The sequence below is a fragment of the Silurus meridionalis genome, chromosome 14, assembly GCF_014805685.1.
Source record: "Silurus meridionalis isolate SWU-2019-XX chromosome 14, ASM1480568v1, whole genome shotgun sequence".
Classification (NCBI taxonomy): domain Eukaryota; kingdom Metazoa; phylum Chordata; class Actinopteri; order Siluriformes; family Siluridae; genus Silurus; species Silurus meridionalis.
Window position 1 is genome coordinate 12,886,149 of NC_060897.1, and position 23,669 is coordinate 12,909,817.

General features: G+C 37.2%; 1 protein-coding gene across 3 annotated transcripts; it reads right to left on the reverse strand.

The window, feature by feature from the left end:
- Positions 1 to 370: 370 nt before the first annotated feature.
- Positions 371 to 17,933, reverse strand: ilf3b (interleukin enhancer binding factor 3b). Of its 3 annotated transcripts, none has more exons than XM_046865754.1 (19): positions 17,818 to 17,933; positions 13,473 to 13,554; positions 13,089 to 13,318; positions 12,580 to 12,760; positions 12,341 to 12,488; positions 10,865 to 10,956; positions 9,804 to 9,899; positions 9,138 to 9,249; positions 8,958 to 9,055; positions 7,287 to 7,398; positions 7,059 to 7,172; positions 6,753 to 6,958; positions 4,680 to 4,853; positions 4,342 to 4,479; positions 3,996 to 4,133; positions 3,420 to 3,546; positions 3,200 to 3,247; positions 1,459 to 1,872; positions 371 to 1,230 (listed from the first exon to the last, which is right to left on the reverse strand). In XM_046865754.1, the coding sequence occupies exons 2-19, from the start codon at positions 13,473 to 13,475 to the stop codon at positions 1,100 to 1,102; spliced, it is 2,562 nt and encodes an 853-aa protein (XP_046721710.1). In that variant the 5' UTR covers positions 13,476 to 13,554; positions 17,818 to 17,933; the 3' UTR covers positions 371 to 1,099. The 3 variants fall into 3 exon arrangements, with proteins under 3 accessions (XP_046721710.1, XP_046721709.1, XP_046721711.1); XM_046865753.1 differs by having other exon boundaries at positions 17,787 to 17,933; XM_046865755.1 differs by lacking the exon at positions 17,818 to 17,933 and adding an exon at positions 13,642 to 13,785.
- Positions 17,934 to 23,669: the final 5,736 nt, after the last annotated feature.

The following is a 23,669-nucleotide window of genomic DNA, read 5'->3' on the forward strand; positions in this document are numbered from 1 at the left end:
CTTCATCCACAACTGGGGAAAGAAAATTGCTCTTGTATGCAAACTCATACAATCATACATACACAACTATAAAAGATGAGGAAAAATACACATCACAGACAAAAGTCTATATCGTATAAATCTGACCACCCACATGAACCTTATGCATACTGTTGGTGTACAGGAAGAACAGGCTCTTTGAAGGAAACGGGAGTAAGCTGTCTGTTCCTGAGTTCCTTCAGTGGCAGAAAGGAAAGGGTTTATAAATTTGTGCAAAAAATTTAAATTCAATTTTTCACATTTTTAACTCATATTTCCAATGACCCCGCCCACTCCCGCCAATAGCACAGCCACCTGTCCCAAAAAGACATCATATATTTAAGACATGGAAAAGTGTTAAAGAGTAGTATATTAAAAGACACAAAAGCCAGACAGTCCAGTGACCTCACAATTTCTTTCCTTCCAAAATGAGGAGTAGTTACAATATACAGTGAAGGACATTGTTCCTAAAAAATAGAATTTCCCCAAAAACACACAAAACAGCTATAGACGAGCCGAATTTACACTTCACATCTTTCACAAGTTTATCCAAAGCAAAGGTAATTTAAAAAAAAGGACACTATTAAATGTCTACAATGACGGGGAAATAAACACAAACATTCAAAAGTCATTTAAGGAAGGGGGATAAAATGAAAACCTTTAAATAAAACGTCATTAAAAATGGGTAGATGGGGGGGTGGGGAAACGAACATTAAAGAGAAAAAAAAAAAAAAAAAAACACACAGTGGGGGTGCGAGCTTTGAATGTCTAACTACCCAGCTTTGAAATTTTATGGAAAAATGACATTTGCCAAGTCAAATTCAAAATCGGGTCTCAACATGCTTGTGGTGGTTCTTTGTCCTTAAGGAGAGGATCTATATAGATATATATATATATAAAATAAAAAAAAGCACACTTGCACGAAAAATACCCCACACAAGTACTTTTCCTAATCTTGTACAACTACATGGTGTCAGTGAGAACATCTGAAAAAGTACAATTCTGTGGCTGCTACTTGGGAAATGGTTTACCAAGCAAAAACCGCAATGCTGATGAAGAGCGTGTGAGTGTCAGGTTTATTCTATCTGTACTGGTAGTTCATGTTGCCTTCACCACGGCCATAGCCCACTCCGGGATTATGGTACTGTCCAGGATTGGAACCATAACTCTGATTGGATCCTTGTGGGCTGTAGTTTGACTGGTTACTATAACCTAAAGAAAACAGACATGTCTATTAGCTCTGGAGAATGCAACATATTTTTAAAAGCATAATTTCGTTTATTTGCAAATTTATGGAATAATAATTGAATGCACAAACAATATGAATGCAAACTTTCTCTTCCGTTTTTCGCATAAGCTCGTGGTTGGTGAAGCACACGTGTTTTACCATCGAGAACAAAGAGATAAATGCAGACAAGCAGAGAACAAACAAGAACATACCCTCATAGCCGTAGTCCTGAGACCCTGGACCTCCTGTCACTTGGGATGGATAAGCTGTGCTGTAGTTGCCGTAACCTCCACCTGTGGGGCCACCTTGAGATTGGCCAAAGTTCTTCTTGCCCTGGCCGTAGTTCTGCCCATACTGGCCATAGGAACTTTGCCCCGGGCCCGTGGGGTTTGGGTAGGTTACAGGAGCTGCTCCTGTGCCTGGAGGTTTAGTTCCCTGGTGCATTGGAACCTTCTTCCCAGGGATTTTGCCCACTGAACCTGGGGTGGAGTAACCGCAGTCATTCTGGTAATATGAGCCAAAGCCACCTGTATCTGGAGGACCACCTGCTGAGGCACTGGACGCTGGGCCTGGTCCAGGAGGCATTCCTGAAGATCCCCCATTAGCTCCACCATTATTGTAGTAATCTGAACAGGAACGAGCAGTGGAAATTAAAACGGTGAAATAATGCCAAGAGTGATTCAATTAGGACAAATACATACTTAAAGTACAACTAATATATACCCTGACATTTTTATTTTTAGTATAGGCAGACTAGGGTAAATAGGGCACATAGTGATCATATATTCAACAGTGAGGTTTGCCTTTAAGTGTGATTATTCATATTTACATTCAAAAAGGGAAACAGGAGTTAGTACCAGAAATTTCCCAAACTGTTTCCCAACAATTTCATCAAATAAAACAATCAGATTTTGCAGTTCAGGATTAGTGTGCAATGATTTCTGTTTTAAAACAATAAAAATAAAAGCAATTGCCTTGATTACATTTAAAATCACTTAAGTGAACCATAACAGTTAGCAATGCTCACTGACAAAAAAACAAATATTTTTTTTGTTTCAATACAATTCACATTCACAGTTCATCCAACCACCAACCAAAAATGATGCAGCATTTCAATTATTAAATATAAAAGCATAGCTTAAAGCACAAATTTTATTAGGAAATACACATTAAGAGGAAAACATAGAACATTAACATGTCACCATGTATCATTTCACCGCATGGCACATTACGTCTTCATTATACATTATAACACTGAAATAAAATGTAACATCTGGATCTGACTGTTGTTTGAGACACTGTTACAAAATTAATCATTGCAATGCAAATCTAAAACAAAATTGAGGCCTGTGCATATCATCCAGTTGTTAAGTGACGACTTTCTCCTGTGCTTTTGCAGAGGTGCAGCAGCAGCTAAGTCCCAGCTGAATCCAGTGTTGGTTACAGATTTTCAAGGTGTATGAAGACCAAATATATGGCATGGAATAATATTTAGGGTTTATTTAAGTGCATTGCACCAAAATTTGTTAAAAACTGCCACAGAGGTAACATGTTCTACAGATAGAAATATACATAAAATAATAAAAAAAAAACCAACAAAATAAAAAGAGAGAATACAGAGAGAGAGAGAAATGTAACATAACATTTGATCTTAATTAAAGTGAACAAACTTCACATGCACATTCAGTCCAGACAATCTCAATATGCATGAACGTAAATGATAGAACATAAGAAACTTTGCTTGAATTATTCCCACAAAACCATAAATAAAAAAACAAAAATACAAAACAATATAAAATACATCAACAATGATATATACACAAGAGGGGGAAAAAAAAGACAAATCCATAACTAAAATTCTGGTCATGTAGTTCTCAAAAATGAAAAGTAACAAAGGGGAGGATAAAAGAGAAAAAGGTCAATAAATCCAGGGGGAAACAGGGAAGTACTCACTGTAGCCAGAGTTAGCATTGTTTCCATATCCATAACTTCCATAGCCACCTAAAAAGAGACACATTCGAAAGCACATCATTCAAATAAGCTCACAAATCTTGAACACTTAATAATTAAAACTGTTACTAAAATAATATAATTGCACAACATTTTAATATTATTACCTAATCAGGACATTAAAAATGATGCAAGTCCTAATACTTGATTATATCCTGTATACCTTGATTATATCCGCCGCCATTATTAAAACCTCTCCCTCTGCCTCTACCTCGCCCTCGTCCTCTACCTCTGGGATTGGCTGTTGGATCAGCAGGCGCTCCACTAATCATTCCAAATCCTGGTGTGTGCTAAAAGAAATGTAAAAACAGAAGTTTAGGAATGTCAGACTAAATCACTTGAGCTAAAAAGCTAAACATTTGCTTGCTGGAAAAGGAAGTACTTCTACACCTGACACATTAAATTACATATTTTATAAAGCTCTACATTGCACCCAAATCCTGAAAATAATTCTCAGCCCACAATGATAAAAGTAGATTTCTCTTTAGTACAATATTAATGTTGACCTCATCAAGCTTTGAGCAGGAAACCTTTAGACAGGGTATAACTATCTTTGCCCAACCAACATAGTTGGCTAAAATAAGCATAAAAATGTCACAGCTAGTATTAGACGACTAATTGAAGTCTTTAATTTGCAATGCAACTCAAAACTGTCAAGACACCAAGCCAAATCAACACAAACAAGCCCTTCTCTTTCTCTATTATGACCTTGTGAAAGAAAGAGATGAAGGTTCATTACCATTGATTTCTTCTTCTTGGCTGCTTCAGAGTTGGAGCCATCTGGGAATAGTTTCTCCAGAGCAGACAGAGCTGCATATGCCTTTGCCACCTTCTTATTGGAGCCTGAACCCAGGAACTTCTGTCCATCTATGTCAACCTACAGAATAAATAAAAGAAGAATTTAAACACATACCAAACTGCGGCAAAGAACCATTCAGTTAAAATAATTTCAATATATCTCAAGAAAGAACAGCACACGAGCATCAACAAATGAAACCTTTAACCCCATTAATGCTTACTGAAACCTTTTCAAACCAGGAGTTTAATAAAAAAATAAATAAAGTGATCCATCTATATAACTATACCTCCATGATAAAGCGTTTGTCATGGCTGCCACCAGTCTCAGAGATAAGCTCATATTTGAGACCTCGACGTTTCTCATTCAGTTCCATCACTGGGTTCTTGCCATGTTTGGTCAAAATGGGGCCCTGCTGCCGTGCGCCCTGTGACAAAAAGAAATAAATGTAGCCTTTTAATTATAATAAACAGATTTGCAAAACCAAAGGACCAAAAGCAACCGCTGAGACAGACTGTGTCACAAACACACACCCCACCATAAATACAACATTGTTACTGTTAGTTAAAAACTAATTTAGCTCAAGATTTCAGAGCCTAACCTCAGAACTTTCCCAGTGATCATTACCTCAGTGCTCTCAGCAGGCTCAGAGTTTGTGGTCACATCGATTGGAGCCTCCATTTCAGTTGGCGGGACTGGAGTCTTCACCTCCATCTCCGGAGTGGGTGGTACCACCTCTGCTTTTACTGGTTCTGCAACCTTTTGCTCCACTCCTGTGGGAAGGCCCATGTCTTGCAGAACCTACCACAAACATTGGTTTAATAGGGTTTGTATCAATCCACTGGACACAACTTCATCAGCATATCAGTGTAAACCAAGTGGATCTTTTACACTATTTCAGTTTATATTCCAAACCACTACATTTAAGGCTCATTTATACTTCCTGTTAATTATACGCACATGCACGCAAAATGGCCAACATGCTTAGAGTTCAGTCATTTGGCACATGTGCACTTACAGGTGTCTTCAGAAATTAACATGCATCCATGTGGTGCACTACCAACAAATATTGAAGGCTGTCTAGCACCATGTGAAGCTGTCTAACTGCGTGAAACAAATGCCATGTCTCCAACTTTATACTAATCTAAGTGCGTGTAATGGTTTTTCGATTAAAGCAAAGTTTATAAGCGCACACACGCACACTGCATTCACAAAATATTTTATGTGGCAGCTTGACAACAATCGTTCAAATGTATTTTCCCCCCTCATTAATCTACACTCATTACCCCTATAATAACAAAGTGAACACAGAATTCTAGAAATTTTTTTAAAAAGCCGTAAACCATGGAAGCCTCTCAGAGCTCAGTAAGCGTGACACTCTGATTTTTTTTGGTCACCTATTTTACCAAGGCCTTTCTTTCCCGGGTGATTGCTCAGTTTTGCCAGGGTGACCAGCTCTTGGAGCCATTCTGGAGCTTTGCTGGTGCCACACTCCAATTTGAGAATTATGGAGGCCACAATGCTCTTGGGAATCTTTAGTGCAGCAGGAATTTTTTTGTAGCGTTTTCCTAAATCTGTGCCTCACAACAATCCTGTCTCTGAGCGCCGAAGGCAGTTCCTCTGAGCACAAGGATTGGTTTTTACTACTATATGTGAGGTGGTATCAAAAGGTTCCAAGACTAGTTTTGTAGCACGCCAACAGATGGCAGCACAAGGCTGCATACACAGTCACAGGGAGCACTGACCATCATAAGTCAGTGCGGCAAAAGACATCGTACTGTGTACATAAGGAGTTGTGCTTTCCATGTCACCTCTCCTCACGTGTGAGTTTCTCACCAGAAACAACACTTTGCTTCAGCACCCACCCAACTTGCCAGTTTAAAGAACGCCGTTTTAACACCGGTGCAGAGGTCCAGAACAAATAGCAGAAGGTGCTTGACACTATTCGAAAAGAAGACTTCCAGGACACGTACCAGAAGTGTCAGGAACGCTGGGTGCATTGTATTGCAGTGCAAGGGGACTATTTTGAAGGCAATAGTGTGTAAACATGGATAAATAAACTATTTTCTTGTAAACAGAGCAAGTCTTGAAACATTTTGGTACCACCTCATACATTGCCAGTTGTGAGGCCATCTATAGAGGTGTGGTGAATTTCCAAATCGTGTAAAATCAAAAAACCTTTCAGCAGGTCGACTCTAATCAAGGTGTAGAAACATATCAGCAAGGATGAAGAGAGTTGGGAGGCACCTGAGCTAATTTTCATGTGTTGTTGCAAAGGGACTGAATACATGTGATATTTTAGGGTTTTTTCAATTTTTTTTTACAGATATTTCTAGAATTTTATCACTACTATCATTATGGGGTACTGAGTGTAGATAAGTGAAAAGGGGAAAAAAAACGATTGTCGTAACAGGCTGCAACACAAAATTGCTACATCGTAAACTGTCGAGTTCCAGTTTTCCAAATTTTCCTTTATACTACATTGACATTGAATTCCCAATTCTGAAAAGTCAGGTGTTCAATCAATAGCACAGCAGTGCTCTGACAGTGGCTGTGACAACAAGGTAAATCATATATTAATCACATATATTAATGCACAAATATAGCATGAAGCATGTAATAAGGTCAGGTTTTCTGTGAGATTTTTAGTCTCCTGTGTCAGCACTTTTTATCAGCCATAACAAGCAGTAAAACACTCACCTTAACTGCTACATGAAGTTTGGAAGTGCGTTTTGACGGACCGGATGCTTCAAAAGTCTTGCCATCGACATCCACAGCCATGGTGAAGACTGGCACATGAACAGGTCCAGTCTGAGAAATTAGCTTATACTGGAGACCAGGCTTTAACTGGTTTAGCCGCATCAGAGCATTCATGGCCTGAGGAGGCTCCGACTTTTCATCTGGAGCTGCAACATGGTGATAATCAGTTTCAATTCTAGGCAAAGCAAACATTAGCTGCAACTTTACTTCAATTTACTACTGCAAGCATAATTACTATAAAATTACATTTCTTTTGAAGTTTCTTCTTCTTCTTGTTAGGGCTCTTGTCATCACCACCCTCCTCCTCTTCAATTGGTCGTTTCATGGGTGGAGCATAGGTTGTGCTTGGTGGAATCTGAACTATAAATACAAGTGAAAAGTCATGTCAACCTGTACCCCAGAAAAAAAGAAAAAAAAAAAAAAGAAAAAGGGATTAAAAGCATATCATTTTGAATTACAGCACACTAAGCAAACCTGTGTAGTCGATCGGGGTTTCAGTTTTAGGTTTCCTTGGCATTTTAGAAGGAAGAGGATCCATTCCAAGTACTTTGTGAAGTTGCCCGAAAGCAGAAAGCCTTAGAGCATGCTGTAATTCCAAAAGATTTGGAAGAGAAAAAAAAAATTCCATAACTTATAAATTACACATTCTTCATACAATCATACAATACTATGGGTGTAATGATACACGTATTCATACCGAAAAATTTAGGCAAAGGGCTTTTGGTTCAGTGCACGTGTGTAACGAATGCAATGAGGAACATAGTTAAAATCTGAGTTTCATAAAAAACTTATGTGGTGGACTGCAAGTTTGTTTACTTTCTGCCTCACACTTTGGGCGTTTTTTATTTTATTTTTTGTATTACGCATGAATACAGTCAATTCCGGTATATTATTAAAAAAGTACCGAAATACGACATACGCAGAAACATTTGTGGTATGTTGATTTGAACATTCTTTAGTAAATTAAATATTAAATGTAAAACACACATTTATTACATATATACCCATCTGTATTACACACATCAGGTCTAACAAATGTAAACTATTTAAATAAAATTGAATAAATAAAAAATTACATTAATCAATTTATTTTGTGTCAATTTATTACTCAATTTAATATAAACGTTTATTGGCTTCATTTGATGTATTCGCTTTTATTTTTTTTATAAATGATTATAAAATATTATTTTATATATTATTTAACCAAGCAGGAATTTTATAAAAAAAATTAAAATGTTGATTTTCACAAAATGTTAATATACTGCGTTAATAAAAACTGACAAGCGACTGTATGTTTTGAATTTCTTTCCCCTAATTGTACTGTAATCGAACAATGGCTTAAAAACCAGGGTACGCAGCTATCGATTATTTCAGCAATCGAGTATTCTAACGACTATTCCATCTATTAATCACGTTATCAGATAAGTACTTTTTCTTTAATAAAATTACAATACTAAATATACAAGAGAAAATAGGACGGGTCAAGTAATTTGTATAGCTAAATTTGCATACTAATATAATTGTGAAAACTAACCCCATTTAGAGTATTTAATTGCCATATTACATCAAAACACAAATACAAGGCAAAAAATGTTTTCAAAAATTCCTGTCGCAGCAGCCATGTAGAGCAGGTTATAGGAAGATATTCGTTTAAAGAAACTAGTATTCTCACTCATGTATTTATTTATTAAATCTCGCACAGTATCGTGATGTGGTTTTCTTGTCTCCGGAAAAGCTGCTTGAGATTTTCCACACACGAAATCGGTGTATTTAATCGCCATCTTTAAAAACTTGCTCCACTACCTGCTCTGTGCCGCCACCGTGGAGGAACTTTTTGAACTGCATATAAATAAAAATATAAAAATCTACTCCAAATGACTTTAAAAACAGTAACTGCACTGTATTGTGTTTTCTTTATGGTTTAGTTTGAAATGATCCCAAACTTGTGGTGGTGCATCAATGATAATAATCCGTAAGAAACACGGTGCGCCGTGTGTAGTTAAATGGCGTTAAATGTAGTTAAAATGATTTGTCTCGATTAATGTTTATAATCGAAATACTCGACGAAACGTTTCAGCCCTGTACCAAAACTTGAATTTTGTGTACCATTACACCCTTATATATATATTTATATTGCTAAGTTACTTGAGCACTCTGGGTGATGTCCTCTCGTTGTTGGAAATCCATGTGACCAATGGCATCAGTCGGCTCTTTCTCGCAGGGATCAGAGATGCCAGAACCATCTATTCAGTTAACCAACATATTTAATTAAATATAAGAAATGAGGTCCATTATTCTGTGGGAGAATAAAGTGGTCACAGTTACCTGACATCAGGATTCCAGAAGCCAAACACTCCAAAACTCTGCGGAGAGCTTCTCCTGCTCCCATTGGCCGGTTCCCTGTGCCAATCGATTTCTCACACAGTAGCTCAAGAGGCTTCAAGAGATTATCAAAATGTAGGAATTAGTGTGACATTTAAATTTTGACATACAAAACATGCCACCCAAAAGCATGTAGCATTACGTTAGTATTCTTTACAATAAGAGCCAACAATATTCCTCACAATATTTATCATCTGATTAACGAGGTTTTAGTTTGGAAAATTACCAGATTCTCTCTGCCACATCTGTCTATGACTCACTCTCGATGCATGTGAAGATGCCTCGGTCACATGACCAAAAAACATCACAGTGGATATAAGTTCATTATTATATTTAGAAAATGCCTGTTTTTATGCCGGTCTTATCATTTTATTGTGTTTCATTTATTCGCCACACCTTAAAGGTCGGTCCGTGAAAATATTGCCCGATATTAAACCGGTCTGTGGCGCAAAAAATGTTGGGGACCGCTGAAGTAGACGATGAGCCAGTTTTTTTTTTTTAATAATGTAAGCACGGTAGGCTGATTTCAATAACTATTTAATGGAAATTATTCATTATTCATTGATTGTTTCTAATTCATACATGAATAGCAAGCATTCAGAAACCTACCCATCCTTTAAGAGGGGCCCAAGTGGGAACACGGGTGCAGAGATCCCTCAGGATCCGGATGACAATCACACACGAGCGCAACCCATTGGCCCTGGCCTAGACACACAAGCAGGTGAATGAAGATTACACCCCCTTATAATCAAAAAATGAATCACAACACACTTTAAAGAGACACTGTATAGCTGTGGTGAAGTAACATTTGTTAAGTACAAAATTATTAGGAGACTTAAACAAGCCACATTTATGGAAAATAATATAAAAATAGCAGATTATGCCAGTAAGGCCAAACAGCAGGAGACAAATACGGCTGCAGTTGTGATAATTAGTGTGGGAATTAGAATTCGTTCAACACATACAACAAGGAAAACAAAAAATCTGACACAAAGGTTTAAAGAGTAATAGCTACACCAAATTTCGGCTGAGGTGCAATATTTCCTTTTTGGGTATAGGAAGGGGGTAAATAGAGAGGAGTTGGGATATTTGTGTTACTATACTATAATTAGTATACAAATGTCCTGGAAAAATGACTACAAAGATAATCTCATTTCTGCAAGCATTAAAGTGACAATACGCATAACTGCGACTCTAGAAGTAATGAATTTCTCTTAAAGGAAATAGAGAAAGGGTGAGAAATGTAGGATTGACAAACTTAGAAATATTGCACCCACCTAAATGCAAATCTAATACTGGCAACAAAAATGAGACTTCTGTAAAAGAACAATACAAACCATTTGATGTAAAACTAAAAAGCTGCGATTCTGGGAATGCTCAAACATGAGACAGTTAGGATGTGGCATTGTACCAAAAAATCTGGACACTGACACATCGATACAAGTTAAATCGATAAGATGTTGACATGAGACCATCAAAAGGTTTTTTTAATCCATCTAGCAAAATGTATTATATAGCAAAGAATGTGTGTGTGTATGTAGGAGAGGGGCTGAGAAATATCCACACCAAAACAATGTATTCACAACATGAAAGAACAAACAAACAACAACAACAAAAAAAAAAGAAAACTCGACTAATAGATAGAATACAAATAAAGACAAGATGCAAACCTGGAACCACTTGGCGTGGCGAAGAGACGCCAAGGCAGCCAGGCATTTCTGCCTGTCCAGTACATCCGGGGGATCGTTGACTGATAGCGTTTCTATTGGCGGGTGGGATAAGAAGACAAGGTACAGTTTGACCAAGGGGTTTTTTTTCTGTCTCACGGCCAGGGGGAGGAGGCAGCAGGGGGAGAAAGGGGAGGGGAACTTCCCCCACTGGAAACAACTAAAACAAAAGCCCTCCCTATGCTGGTGGAAAAAATAAAAGAAAGCAGGTGCCTACTAGACTATAAGATTGTGGGCTTGTTGTATTTCCCCAATCTAAGTGGCTACTTCCACCCCATGACTCCCAGTGAGTAATTGAAGAATGCGGGAATGTACATGGGAGTAAGCATGTGGTTCGAGGGTTTTGTGGTGTTTGTTTGAAAGCATAAGGTAATGCCTCAGTGAAATTAGAGATGGCTGAGTGCATTTATGTACCATGGGGGGCAAAACCCCTCCCCTTCCATCCCCTTCTATTATGGTTTTTTTTTTTTTTTTTTTAGATTGCTGCCTTGCCCCTTCCGAGACAGAGAGCGTCCAGTTGGTCAAAGGTCCAGCGTCCCTAAAATTGACAGACTAGAAGGCTTGACAGAGAGAATCAGATTTTGAACCACAGTGAGAAGTAGTGAGATGCACAAAAAAAAACGAGTCCACACTGCAGCAAAACTGATGGCTTCTTGGACCTTAAAGCAGGCCTGGCTAAAAGTGGGATCATAGATAGGGCTAGGCTTTATGTTGAACTACCCGGTTCATCGTACAGCAGGGATTAATACCCCAGTTCTTGAAGCTCAACAATTCTTTGAAAATATCCTTGGCACCTTACCACCACCAGGTCATTACTGACGTACAGCGTATATTCTGAAATTTCTCAGCTAAACTAACGCCTACGGTGCGGAGTTGAATGGCCCTAGCGTTATCTATAACCCCTTTCCCTTCTTTATTAAAAGAATGGCAAAGTCAACAGTCACTGCTGGTTCTAGCAACCAGAGAGTTTTCGGAAATTCTCGCTGCTCATTTTTGCTGCAATGCGAACTGTTCCATTTCTTTCTCAGTATATATACACATGCAAACAACTAGGTTTGTGATTTCTTTCTTAATTCTCAGTAAGCCTTCATTGAACCCTTAAAAGGGGCTGTTTTTTTTTTTTTTTTTACCTCCTATCCTTTCATTACTGTTTGCTCTCCTTTAATTAATTTACTGTATATTGGGCCATCAAAAATGTACATTACATGGAACTACGAGGCTCTAAGTAGATATAAACAAGTCTTGAAAACATGTGCCACACAACATCCCCTAGCTCCATTGAAGGCCCAATAAACAATATATATTTAGTCTCTCTCTTTCTCTCTCTCTGTCTCTATTAGTCCAGTCTATTTGTATTTCCTGGCTTAGCGGAGACTGCATTTCTTTGCGTTGTCTTGTCTCTAAAACGAGTAAACCTACCTCCAATAGCCTGCTTCTCAGCTTCCTCTCTGACAACAGGTGACGTCAGGTGAATGGTGAGATTGAGACTGGGCTGCTTGGCGTTTTTGATCATGATGCAGGCGTCACGGATAAACTGCATCACCTCATACTTATCCTCCGTGATGAGCTGAAAGGAGACGAGCAAAACATTTTGCACTGTGGAAAACATAATGCGCACAACGTGATGTTATTTATGATGTATTTATGATGCGCTCTACCTTGAGCTGCACACTGAGATTCTCAGCCACTTTCTTTAGAAGTGTGGCTGTGGGTTTGTCCTTACAGAGAAGCACTAACTCCAGGTCCAGATCCCCCTTCAGCAGTAGGCCTTTGGCCACCAGGCCCACCCTCATCACACCACGCAGGGAGCGTGTCGTCTGCTCCGCTGATTTGGGCTCACTGCGATTCAGAGCAACAGAACTTCATATTTAAGGTCATTTCATATTCAAGCAAAAACTCATTATATAATAGAATTATAATGAATGAATATTGCAACAGAAATATAATTTTTAGAATTAACAGATGAAAGAAAAAGAGAAACGTTAGGAGGACTGCATTGCTTCCCTAATATATGAAGAAAATTTTAACTAAATGCATGCTAAAAACAACTAATTTGCAAAGCTCACATTTAAACATTAAGAACAAGAAGAAACTGATTCACTTATGCTTTTTTTTTCTGGGTGGTTGCAGCTGCAGTTGCAATGCTTCAGAAAACTCTCCTACTCACATCTCTTTATGTGCATCTCCTGCACCATCGACAGGATTCGATTTGGCAGATCCCCTCTCTTGCTCGTCCAGCCAATCAGACACAGCCTTGAGGGCACGCTCAGTGTGGGAAACCATATTCTGCACAGCCTCCAGCTCTTCTTGTGTGGGATAGATAGCGGAGTGCTTGGACATAACATGGCGATCATCGTTCACGAAGATCCGCATAGAGCGATGACGTAGTGGAGGCGGCTTCAAAGAGAGATTTAAAAACAAAAACATTATATTTGGTGTCAGCAGCAAATGTGCCATGTAAAGCAATGTGAGTGGTAATACAGTCTTAGGCTGAACAATTTCAAAATACACCTTAAATAAAATAGGAATTGGCAGCAGTATTGACTTTTACCATAGCTGAAACTATGAGGTCCTTGGGGTTTGGAAATGACTGTGTTGATCTCAGATCAGGCAGCTGGAAGTATCACTTTTGTCTGAAAATAAAATCAAAAAGATTAATGCACTACAATCCTTTGCAACCAAACTAACAATAGCCATGCAGTGGCGTGTAATTTTGAGACCTCATACAAAGCTGAAACCCTGAACAAAGAGAAACCGAAGTTTAGCAAGAAATCCATAAAAATCTGGTCATCATCATTTGTCTTTCATTTATCCTCTTCTTTCCCGGACATTCGGTCTGTAGTCGTTTGTTAGAACCTGATCGCCCCACTTATACTTAAATGCCTCCTCACAGACACAAGCAGCTTTGGTGCGGTTTTAGGAAAGCATCATCACCGAGTGACTCAGCCTGCACGGCACTATGCAGCACATCTCTGTAGCAACGCCACTGCTTTCGTCACCTCTTTCACAGAGACAGCCCAGCTATACAGGGTAAAAATAACCTGCAATTCAGTAAATGTCCTGGTGAGGAATGTGGCGTTACCTTTGTTCACTATTCGATGAAAAACACCATTAAATGGTTTGCTTGTTTTGAACCAAAGCTGAACAATTAATCGTTATTATCGATTAATTCCAAATTATGGTTTACGTTGATGGGAAAAACGATTTTACAATTTCACTTCAGTTTGGCACAGTGGGCTTCCGTCGTTCTGCTTCGCTCTCAGCCCCCCACCCCCCTTCACACTTGGGAAATACATAATACAACATGGATTTCTTTAGTCGTGTGGAAATGGTTCGGGTTTGCAAATTCAGACGTTAAACAAACCAAAGCACGCTGTAAAATTTGTCTGAAGTTCGTCGCAACTCAAAGACGCAGCACGGCCAATTTATTCCAGCACCTTAATGAGAACCACGTTGTTGAATGGGAGGCGTGTGTGGCGCTGCGAGCTAAACAAGACAGCGGCGGCCCCAAGACACCCAACCCAAAAAAAATGATAATACACTATTATATAGTATTTATTTCATGAAAAGTGATTTAAGTCTGTATATTCACTTTACAAAACCCTCGTATTTTGTTATATTACATTATTTTCTTAAAGACTAGTGAACGTTTGCACTTTATTAATCCCAAAAATAAATGTTATGTTGTATAGATTATTGTTTTTCTAAAATAAGAAAACATAGCGAAAGTAAGTTTGCACATTGCGGTTTTAGTAAAAAAAATAAACATACAAAAAAAAAAAATGTTCATGTTTGGTTATAATGTTTTTGCTCAAATAAAAAAAATTATCTTTTTAAAATCAAATTGTGTCTCAAACAATCAGAGATTTAATTAACAGGACATACTGCCCTGCTCTACATTGACTGAAGCATTATATAATGTGCTCAAGTAAGAGTGTAACTACAGACATGCCCAGTGTTCAGCTATGTAACTGCAGTAAAAAAATTGCTTGCCTGGAGGAAAATAAGGATGAAGCACATAACATGCACAGCATTCAAACGAAGCTGGTGTGAAATAACAAAAAAGAATTAAAAATGGAGGCAAAAATGCTGACTTCGATGGTGCAGCCACATCCAGAATGTGCCAGGTGTATTATACTAACCCTTAAAGATTCTCTACTGACCAAATAAATCCTTTCAAATGGAAAAAAGGAGACATTAGATGCAAACAATCCAAATTCAAATGTTCCAATTACTTCAGCATGTAATCTCAGGAGAGACTTATATTGAAAATTGACAATCAAAATCTCAATACTGACTCTTAAAAGCTTAGTATTAGATAGTGGTTGCACAAATAAAGACTACAGCACATCTGCCATTTTTCAACATGTAGTAAACCGCCAACCCTTGAATCCCATTGAGAAATGGTAGGGAATTCTGTTTTTCTGCTAGAAATTATCCAAAAACAGAATCAGTAGTACATGTCAGAAGCAATAAACTGCCATCAATTATAACATTAAGATGTGCTATACAAAATTAGAATGGTTAAGAAGAAAAACAAATCAGCTTTAAACCATTCTGTGTTTTTCCATACAACCATTTGTACTGCTTGTGAGATTGGTACCAGTAAATGAATCCGTTTTAAGATGCTCGTTAGCTACAGATTAGATGGCGAAGGAAAAAGCTTATCAGATAAGATTTTATCTGTGAAAGACTGTCATAGATAAACCAGAACAATCTTGCAGAAAAATTACATAAAAACAACACTTAATTAAAATATACTGCTGTGGAGGGGGGAGGGGGCATTAGTCGATTTCCTATTTATTCTTCTACACAAATTTATAGATATTGCTAAATACTGTACATCATGAGCTGCTGCTCCGAAATTCACCTGTACACTCTGGTATCAGGAAAATTTAATGTAAGAATTCAGATTTATAACCTTAAAATGTGTTCGACATTAAATAAAGAAAAAAAAAAAACAGCCCTGAGCAGCATGACCACAGCAGAAGCAGGTAAGGGTACACAACGTGGTAGTGGTATACACCTGCACTGCTCCCCCTCATCCAGTAGTGTTCTATCAAAGACTCTCCAATAATGCTAACTCAGAATTGATCAAGGCAGTGTTTTTCGAGGCACGGGACAAATAAATATATATATATATATATATATATATATATATATATATATATATATATATATATATATATATATATATATATATAGAGAGAGAGAGAGAGAGAGAGAGAGAGAAAGAGAGATAGAGAGATAGATAGATAGATAGATAGATAGATAGATAGATATAAGCTGTGCAACGAACAGAAAATTGACAGTTCAGTGCGTACCGCGGTTTTAAAAGCACGGTTAGGAGGAAGAAATCCAAAACATGATATTGGTTTCTTTTTATTTGTATATATAAAATATGTTTTATAATATTTTATACAAAACAAAATTATATGAATACAATTAATGCAATAAATGTATTTGATTGATCAAACTGAGTAATCAATTTATTAGACAAATGAAATCAGTTAAATAAAAATAAATAAATGGAATAATTAAATAGACTGTTAGACTCCGAATGGGTTACGCATGTAAGTAAGGGTGTGTTTTACATTTAATACTTCATTATCCAAAGATATGATCTACTTAACTCAAGCATACTTTAACAAATGTCAGAATGCAAAAGAATCCATATCGCTAACACTATAAATTATTTTGCGTTTTCATGCATGCCCAAAACAACAAAAAACTTTCCAGGACGGAGTGAGCAGCCATAGTGACACTGCACTAACTCTTTACCCCTGGCATTTTTGTGCATGTTTCTAAGTTTAATAATAATTTAGGAATAATTTTTTTCTTGCATATACCAGCGATGTTCGCCAATTGGGCTAAGAGCTCAGGGTCCACCATTTTGCTGCACCCTTGAAGCAGAGGGTTTAAGGGACTTGCTCAAAGGCCCAAGAGTGGCAGGTTGGTGATACTCTGGATGAACCCTCTGACCTTCTGATTAATAATAAGAGCCTTAAACACTGAGTAACCACTTCCCAGTCATCAAATATTTCTCTATTACATGTCCGCTCATCATTCACTCTTTTCTAATTAACAAGGTCGGTATTGCGCTACCTACACCACCACCTACTGGCGTGGAGAAGTATTTACACGACTCTGCCAGTCACTACATAGCAATCAAAAGCGCACAACTTTGGCAAATAATTCCCAGTAAATAAATGATCATCTTTTGGACCAAAGAAGTGCAACTGAATTGTAGTTTCGCACGGCACACCTGACGATGGATTGAAAATCACTGGATTAACAATCAAGCGGCCATTTTTACACCGCTGATCTGAACAGCGGGCCAAATCCCAATCACACACACCAAAAATCCCACACTACTAATAAACTCTTTATCCAGGTCCCGGGTGTTGATGGGGTTCTGATGCGCGCCAGTCGCTTAACACATTTAATTCACTGTACTGAGCTTCTAAATCGGCGGAAACAGGAATCACAACAACGAAACAAACTGCTTTCGAGTGAGATTGTAGTAAAAATCATATTCATCAACTACAAACGATTCTTATAGTTATAATATACAGCAGAATAGGCTAACAGACGCAATGAGCAAATCTGCATGCTAACACACCTCTCTCTCTCTCTCTCTCTCTCTCTCTCTCTCTCACACACACACACACACACACACACACACACACACTCTATAGCTAAACAAAGGCAGGCCGAGAGCTAGCTGTGAGCGCGTGCTAAGTCACTAGCGTTAGCACGCAGCGGTAGGCAAATAACACGTACGGCAGGGATATAAATATGCAATTACAAAATCCAGACTTTACATCGAGTAATTATAAATGATTGAAAACCATTTCCAGCTCACCAGTACTGTGGTCGGTGGGTGTAATATGTACCTTCAGCTAAACGCACAGCCTATACTGCAGCTACCCCTGGGACAAGATGCTCCACAGCAGCGTACGCGATTGCCCGAGACGTAATCACGTGATAGCAGCTCAGCTAATCATTAACTCCTCTCTGCGCAGCCGTAGATGGCGCTCACAGGACCAGCCTGCTGTGCTGCCCTCATGGCCTTGTTACGAAAATAGTTGTCGCTGTGGAAAGTTGATGATCATCTCGTGTAATCTTGTGTAATCTCGCATTAAAATAGCTTCTCGCGATTAGGGATTGGTCGATACAAATGATTTTCTTTTCGATCCAATGCCAAGTACTTTCAAGACAAGTATCTTCAATGTCGATACCGATACTTCTATGTAATTTGTATGAAATGTTTTAATAAAAATCATACTATGTAAAACAAAATGTCTAGTTGAAATATTTATACTCATATGCAGTGTAATATTCTGCTCCACATGGAATACTGTAATATCTTCATATCTGCACAGTGTAAGGTATAGCCAGAGGTGGGAGTTAACATAAAATATACTTTGTTACTGCACTGATTTTTCTGGTATCAGTACTTTACTTCACTATTTATTTTTTGTACAACTTTTAACTTTTACTCATTAAATTTTGACACAAATATCTGTACTTTCTACTTCTTACATTTTTAAAACAGGATCGTTACTTATATAGCATATTACTATTATTAAACTTACATGCTTAAAAAAACCAGGATTAATACCTCTTTTTGAAAATCAATCCTTTATGCCAGTATCGAAAATATCATCAGATGCTTTAGGATCAATCCACCCATCCCTACTGTCAATTTCTTTTCCCTCTGGAATAAGATATAGCATGGTGCTAAAGCAGAGTCTCGATATATATGAGTTTCTGGTCATGTTCAAATGTGTACTTAAACAAAAAGCTGCGATAAACGGACACCATTCCAAAATGCCTTTTTTATTATTGTTTAAGCCGTAAATCATCCTCCCACACACTTTCAACACACAGAAAACATTTGCAAGAATATAGCGAGATGTATTTTGTGTAAATTTGTAGAAATACAGTACACGGTATCACATTTATAGTGAGTACATGTACAGTACAGTATTAACAGTGACACAAAATAGTTATAAATCTGCAATAAACTGGGGGTGTGAGATTCGAACCGCGGTAAAGCGGGGGAATACTGTATTGAGGAAAAAAAGCTAGACTTTTTTTTCCATAAAAAGAAAAAAAGCATTGGGGTGGTGCATCATTTCTGTCATCTTTCTCTTACTTGTCTCTCATTCTTGTCACAGTGTGATGTTTTTTGTTTACTGGTCCATTTTGCCTGGAGAGTTGTGCTTGGATAACATATCAGGTGGTAGTTTGGTTTTTAAGACATTAGTTTTTAAGGTCGTAAATTTATATTCCAGCCACACCAAGCTGCCACTTCTGGGCCCCTGTGCAAGGCCCTTACCTCCATAGCTGCTTGGTTGTATAAATGAGATAAATGTAAGTTGCTCTGGATAAGGGCATCTGTCAAATGCTGTAAATCTAAAGCAATATGCTCAGGCCCATAAACTCAACTACTGACAAATCCCTCTCTCTCATTTAAGAGTTTTATAAGATTATTGACTCAAAAACTTAGTGTTTTAATTTGACTAAATGTGTTTGAATATTATTTACTATTTTGTGTAGATAGTTTGTGATCCATACAGCTAATACATTTTTTGTTGTTTTGGCAATGAATTAATTGATAATGCATCTGTTCCACTGTTCTTTGTAATGCACAGTACTGTTCAAAAGTGTAAAAGTGGGAATGCTTTCAAAAGTAAGATGATAATTAATATTTATCAATTAACAAAGTGGAAAGTGAACAATCAGGAGAGGAATTTTTATTAAATAAATATTTGATGTGACCACCTTTGCCTGCTAAACAGCATACATTCTTCTAGGTACACTTGGACACAATCTTTGAAGGAACCTGGCTGTTCCAAACATCTTGGAGAAGGCACCATAGATCTGTGGATGTAAGCTACCTCAAAACCTTCTGTCTCTTCATGTAATCCCTGACAGACTTGATGTTATCAGGGCTCTATGGGTGCTAAAAACATTACTTCCAGGACTTGTTGTTCTTCTCTATGCTGTAGATAGTTTGTAATGACATTGGCTGTATGTTTGGTGTTGTTGTCCTGTTGCAGATTAAAATTTGGGCCAATCAAATGTCTTCCTGATGGTATTGCATGATGAATAAGTATCTGCCTGTATGTTTCAGCATTCAGGACACCATTCATCCTGACCAAATTTCTCAATTCACGGAAATGCAACTCCAAACCTGCAGGAAACCTCCACCATGCTTTACTGCTTTCTGTGTTATGGCAAAGTATTATCCATAGTAACAAATTTAATAACACATGTAAAATACCAAGTAAAAGTAACAAACTATTTTCAAGATTGTGGTGTTAAAAAAGTAGACTTTACCATGGAAGAAGTCCTGGGACACAGCTAACAATTTTAAGTTTTGAGAATGTTTTCTTCAAAACATTCTCTTTTGGTTGTGGGAACGGTGATTTGAAATGTTCCAAAAACATGAAAATGTTTATTTTGCTTAACGTTGCTGGAAAATTATTTTAAAGTTAGCATAACATTCCTGCAACGTTCTTTCAACTTAAAATTTTATCAAAAATACAACGTTCTATGTAAATTTATTTGGAACATTCCAAAAACGTTCAAATGTCCAGTTTGCTTAATGTTGCTGGAATGTTATTTTAGGGTGAACATATTCCTGCAATGTTCTTTTCACCTAAATATTATTTAAAAATACAAGATTTTAAGAATGTTATTTTAGAATATTCAAAAATGTTACCAAACATTTTTAAGGTTGGTACAACATTTCTGCAAGATTAACAGAATAACATTTTGTTAATAACCATATTAACAGAATATTTACCTTCTAAGAACATTCATTTAGAACATTACAAAGTTTAGTTTAATATATTTGAATTCTAAAAGTTGAACATTTTTCAAGTAAATGTTAAGGAACTTAAATTTTTTTTAAATTAACATAACAGTCACACGCAACAATTTATTAACACTTTTATATAAATTTTATATTAACAAATTTATTTGATTTATATTATTCAAATTTTAGAATAATCAGTAAGAACTCTAGTAAGATCTCTAGTCATTAAAAGAAAATTTGCACTGTTGTGGTCCATGCCCAGTCTCTTCACGCCCCATCAATAAAATAAACATTAAGGTATTAATTAAATAATTAGTCAGGACATTCCATAAAATAAAACCATTAAGTTATTTAGGATCTGTGGATTGAGAACTACAAATATTAAATCAAAGATTCAAGAGGTAGATTACAAATGTTTTACAATAGAAATATTCAAGAACACGCTGTATAGCGGTCATCTGAAAAATGAAGAGAGAAAACAAAGGTAGTGTCAAAATGCTCTATTGATTTTTATTCTCACAGTGCTATTTTGCCCCATTGTAGAATAGGGTAAGATGCCTCATAAGGCCAAAATGGCTTCCCAACCAACAGTAGGAACTAGTTAAAAGGTTAAATATCTTTGCATTTTTTTTTGCTTTATACAGTAAAAATAAAAATCAAGTCAAATTTGCATCACATATAGGTTGTTAGCAATTTCTTTTTGTTTACTGTTATTTAGAACAAAACAAGGCAAAATGTAGAAAATTTAAATAGGTAAAATAATACAAACATACAAACAGCATACTAACATCTAAATTATAATTATAATAGGCATTACAAATAAATTAAAATACTGTTAAAACAAACTGAACTGTTTGCACTTGGTTGCACACGATGCACTTTATGTGGCAAGACCACTTACTTTAGTCCTTAGCTCTTAGCTTTATGTTGTCTGTTGTAGCTCTATGATGTTTAATGTAGCACCAGGGTTCTGGAGGAATGTTGTCTCATCTGACTGTGTACTGCGTCAACTATATATAGTAGAAATTACAATAAAAGCTTCTTAACTTGAACAGTTTATTTGCCATGCAACATTTGCAATTAGCCATAAATATACATTATATTTTATTTATATAATCAAGGTTTTTCCATGGGTTTAAAACGGTCTCCAGTGGTGGCTGACGGACATTCACACATTAAAAGGGTACCCACAGCGGATCATCCGTCTCCATACCCCCCTGTCCTCTACATCTGCCTCTTTCACACCAACTAGCTGCATGTCTTCCCTCACCACATACATAAACCTACTCTTTGGTCTTCCTCTTTTTCTCATTCCTGGTGGCTTTATCCTCAGCATTCTCCTACAGATATACCCTATGTCCCTCCTCTGCACATGTCCAAACCATCTCAATCAATATATATATATGTGTGTATGTACAGTGAGGAAAATAAGTATTTGAACACCCTGCTATTTTGCAAGTTCTCCCACTTAGAAATCATTGAGTGGTCTGAAATTGTCATCGTAGGTGCATGTCCACTGTGAGAGACATAATCTAAAAAATAATTCCAGAAATCACAATATATGATTTTTTTACTATTTATTTGTATGATACAGCTGCAAATAAGTATTTGAACACCTGAGAAAGTCAATGTTAATATTTGGTACAGTAGCCTGTGTTTGCAATTACAGAGGTCAAACGTTTCCTGTAGTTTTTCACCAGGTTTGCACACACTGCAGGAGGGATTTTGAAAAACAGAAAAACACCCCCAAAGCATGATGCTACCACCCCCATGCTTCACAGTAGGGATGGTGTTCTTGGGATGGTACTCATCAAACACGTTTTGTGGAATTATGACCCAAAAGTTCTATTTTGGTCTCATCTGACCACATGACTTTCTCCCATGACTCCTCTGGCTCATCCAAATAGTCATTGGCAACTTAAGACGTGCCTGGACATGTGCTGGTTTAAGCAGGGGAACCTTCCGTGCCATGCATGATTTCAAACCATGACGTCTTAGTGTATTACCAACAGTAACCTTGGAAACGGTGGTCCCAGCTCTTTTCAGGTCATTGACCAGCTCCTCCCGTGTAGTTCTGGGCTGATTTCTCACCTTCCTTAGGATCATTGAGACCCCACGAGGTGAGATCTTGCATGGAGCCCCAGTCCGAGGGAGATTGATAGTCATGTTTAGTTTCTTCCATTTTCTAATGATTGCTCCAACAGTGGACCTTTTTTCACCAAGCTGTTTGGCAATTTCCCTGTAGCCCTTTCCAGCCTTGTGGAGGTGTACAATTTTGTCTCTAGTGTCTTTGGACAGCTCTTTGGTCTTGGCCATGTTAGTAGTTGGATTCTTACTGATTGTATGGGGTGAACAGGTGTCTTTATGCAGCTAACGACCTCAAACAGGTGCATCTAATTTAGGATAATAAATGTAGTGGAGGTGGACATTTTAAAGGCAGACTAACAGGTCTTTAAGGGTCAGAATTCTAGCTGATAGACAGGTGTTCAAATACTTATTTGCAGCTGTATCATACAAATAAATAGTTAAAAATCATATATTGTTATTTCTGGATTATTTTTTTTAGATTATGTCTCTCACGATGACTATTTCAGACCCCTCCATGATTTCTAAGTGGGAGAACTTGCAAAATAGCAGGGTGTTCAAATACTTATTTTCCTCACTGTATGTGTAATATATATATATATATATATATATATATATATATATATATATATATATATATATATATATATACACATACAAGTTTTGTACAATTGTAAATGCTTTTCCAAAAAAAGGAAATAAAAAGATAGAATGAAAAAGAAGACTTTATTCAGCAGAAATAAAGCCAGACAGTCCCCTGGAGGTACCCAAAAAGACTTTCGACACAAAGTCTTGATATACTACTCCCCCTCCCCCAAACATTTTATCTGCGAT